Below are 2,696 nucleotides of genomic sequence, written 5' to 3'. Positions count from 1 at the left end.
GGTGTTCCTAATAAACTCTGAACTCAATAGACCCCAACTTTACTGACCCTGAGTTAGAAAGGTCCCAGGGAGTTCCTCATTGTGATTTTCCATCCAAAGGAGAGAATTGGAGAAGTTGAAGATGCCTGAAACTGATCTACACCCTGACAGGTGAGGATCTGGAAAGGGTAGGACACGCACACGCACACGCACACGCACACACCCAAAAAACAGAAAACAAAAAAATCCACCTCTCTTCCCAGCCCAAATACCAGGCAAAAATTTCTAAGTAGGTGAGTTGAGTCTCTGCCTGAGGTCAGATGCCTCTCTATGAACCGAAAAACAAATGGAGGACTGAAATATTTAAAAGAGCTTCTAAGGTCATAGCTTCACCAAGGCCGATATGAGATGGCTTCCTTATGCCAGCTTGCTCTTGCTCTGAATCCTAGAACAGACTAACAGAGTGGCTATTTCCAAGCAGAATCTGATGCCTTTAACCTTTCCCCTCTCTGATAAAAAGTAAATATCAGTGAGATGTGGAACAAGTGTAGGGGTGAAGACACAGGGGGATTAAAATATTAGTTCCCAGAGCAGATTCAAGTGCAGAGGAGCCAGAAGGGAAGAGGACAGAGATAAAGGAGAGAGAGTGGTACATGGGAGAGGCTGGCCCCCTGTCCTATTTGCAGAGGGGACGTGCTAACAGTGGGTGGGAGAGTGGAACTCCACAGACACTCACTGCCCTCTGCCCACATATCCTATGCTCTTAGTTAGAGAAGAGTACAGGACAGGTCTTATGGGTGAGGTCGAATTGTGGGGATCATGAAGCAAGTGGAGAAGAGGCCATCTTGTCCTTCAAAGTCATTTTCAGCCCCCACACAGACGGCTATACTGTGTGTGTGTGTGTGTGTGTGTGTGTGTGTGTGTGTACATGTGTGTGTTGGGGGATGGGGAAGGGTAGTGATGGAGACCACACATCTCCTTTCCAACTGACAATCATAAATGACTTTTCTAATCTTGCCATCAAGGCCACGCTAAATTCTCATCTGCTCCCAATAGCCTATGCAAACTTCTCTGGCCAAACTGATCTCTCTTCTCTGGACCCTGTTCTTGCATAAAAGATGCAATTTATACTTGATTGGATCTTGTCTTAACTGTTCTCTAAACATCTCGTGGGTATTTTCTTGCATCCACAATGATATCCAGAGATTCTCATTGGCAATTACCACTTATTCACCTTTCTTTCCGCCCAGCACAATTCTGGTCACACAGATAATATTTGTAAATTTATCTAATAATTAAATACTGACACATGAAAGGGTTTTATCTGTACAGATAACAAGAGCTGCAGGGGATGAGAAAACCAAGCAAAGTGAACCAAACTGCTGTTTCAGACTTCCTCCTCCTAGGACTCTCTGAGCCAGAGCAGCAGCCTCTCCTGTTTGGCATCTTCTTGGGCATGTACCTGGTCACCATGGTGGGAAACTTGCTCATCATCTTGGCCATCATCTCTCACCCACACCTCCACACTCCCATGTACTTCTTTCTAGCCAACCTATCATTAACTGATATCTGTTTCACTTCTGCCTCAGTCCCCAAAATGCTGACCAACATTTATACCCAGAGTCAGACCATCTCCTATTCTGGTTGCCTTACACAGCTATATTTCCTCCTTATGTTTGGTGGCCTTGACAACTGCCTCCTGGCTGTGATGGCATATGACCGCTACGTGGCCATCTGCCAGCCCCTCCATTACAGCACAGCTATGAGTCCCCAACTCTGTGCACTAATGCTGGCTACGTGCTGGGTGCTCACCAACTGTCCTGCCCTGATGCATACACTGCTGCTGACCCGTGTGGCTTTCTGTGCCCAGAAGGCCATCCCCCACTTCTACTGTGATCCCACTGCTCTGCTGAAGCTTGCCTGCTCAGATACCCACATTAATGAGCTGATGATCATTGCCATGGGCTTGATGTTCCTCACCGTTCCCCTCATGCTGATCGTCTTCTCCTATCTCTGCATTTCCTGGGCTGTGTTTGGCATCTCATCCCCCGGAGGGCGATGGAAGACCTTCTCCACCTGTGGTTCTCACCTCACAGTGGTTCTGCTCTTCTATGGGTCTCTGATGGGTGTGTATTTACTGCCCCCATCAATCCATTCTGCAGAGAGGGAAAGTAGGGCTGCCATTCTCTACATGGTGATTATTCCCATGCTAAACCCATTCATCTATAGCCTGAGGAACAGAGACATGAAGGAGGCTTTGGGTCAACTTTTTGGCAGTGGGAAAATATTCTTCTCACTGTGACTGTGATGCCTGATCCTGGTGCCCTGATCAATACCTGCCCTTCATCACTACAGTGTTCTACCACTCACAGATTGATGATTGATTTTAAGGGAAGGTTATCAGTTGACTCAGAGGTAGGGATGTAACAAAAATGGCATTTCACTCCTTTATTAAGCTGTGGAGTGAGGGATTCTGCCTCAGCCTCTCTTCGGATCCCAGTGAGGCAACCATCACAAACAGCAGAACACCATCCCCTCACCTCCCCTCTAAAACCAGTTCACTGGGCGTAGTGAGAAAAGCCATATGGTGTCCAGCTCTGGAGCTGAGCAATTCTACGCCAGTGAGGCAGGCACAGGCATAAGGGAAAGGGATAAGAATACGGACATTTGTTGAGCAACCACAATGCTCCTCAGTGTTCCTCACATCAGTTCTTTGA

At 47.2% G+C, this 2,696-nt stretch overlaps 1 protein-coding gene across 1 annotated transcript; it reads left to right on the top strand.

The window, feature by feature from the left end:
* The first annotated feature begins 1,288 nt into the window (after positions 1–1,288).
* Positions 1,289–2,281, top strand: LOC134365492 (olfactory receptor 1N2). Its single transcript, XM_063081618.1, has one exon. It carries the CDS (start codon positions 1,331–1,333, stop codon positions 2,279–2,281), a length of 951 nt encoding a protein of 316 aa, XP_062937688.1. The 5' UTR covers positions 1,289–1,330.
* The last annotated feature ends 415 nt before the right edge of the window (positions 2,282–2,696 follow it).

This window comes from Cynocephalus volans, chromosome 17, assembly GCF_027409185.1.
Source record: "Cynocephalus volans isolate mCynVol1 chromosome 17, mCynVol1.pri, whole genome shotgun sequence".
NCBI classification, from domain to species: Eukaryota; Metazoa; Chordata; class Mammalia; order Dermoptera; family Cynocephalidae; genus Cynocephalus; species Cynocephalus volans.
The sequence above is the reverse complement of the archived record's forward strand: the minus strand, read 5'-3'. Positions and strand labels throughout refer to the sequence as shown.

Coding starts and splice junctions, on each gene's coding strand:
- LOC134365492 (XM_063081618.1), top strand. CDS start 1,331: ATGAGAAAACCAAGCAAAGTGAACCAAACTGCTGTTTCAGACTTCCTC.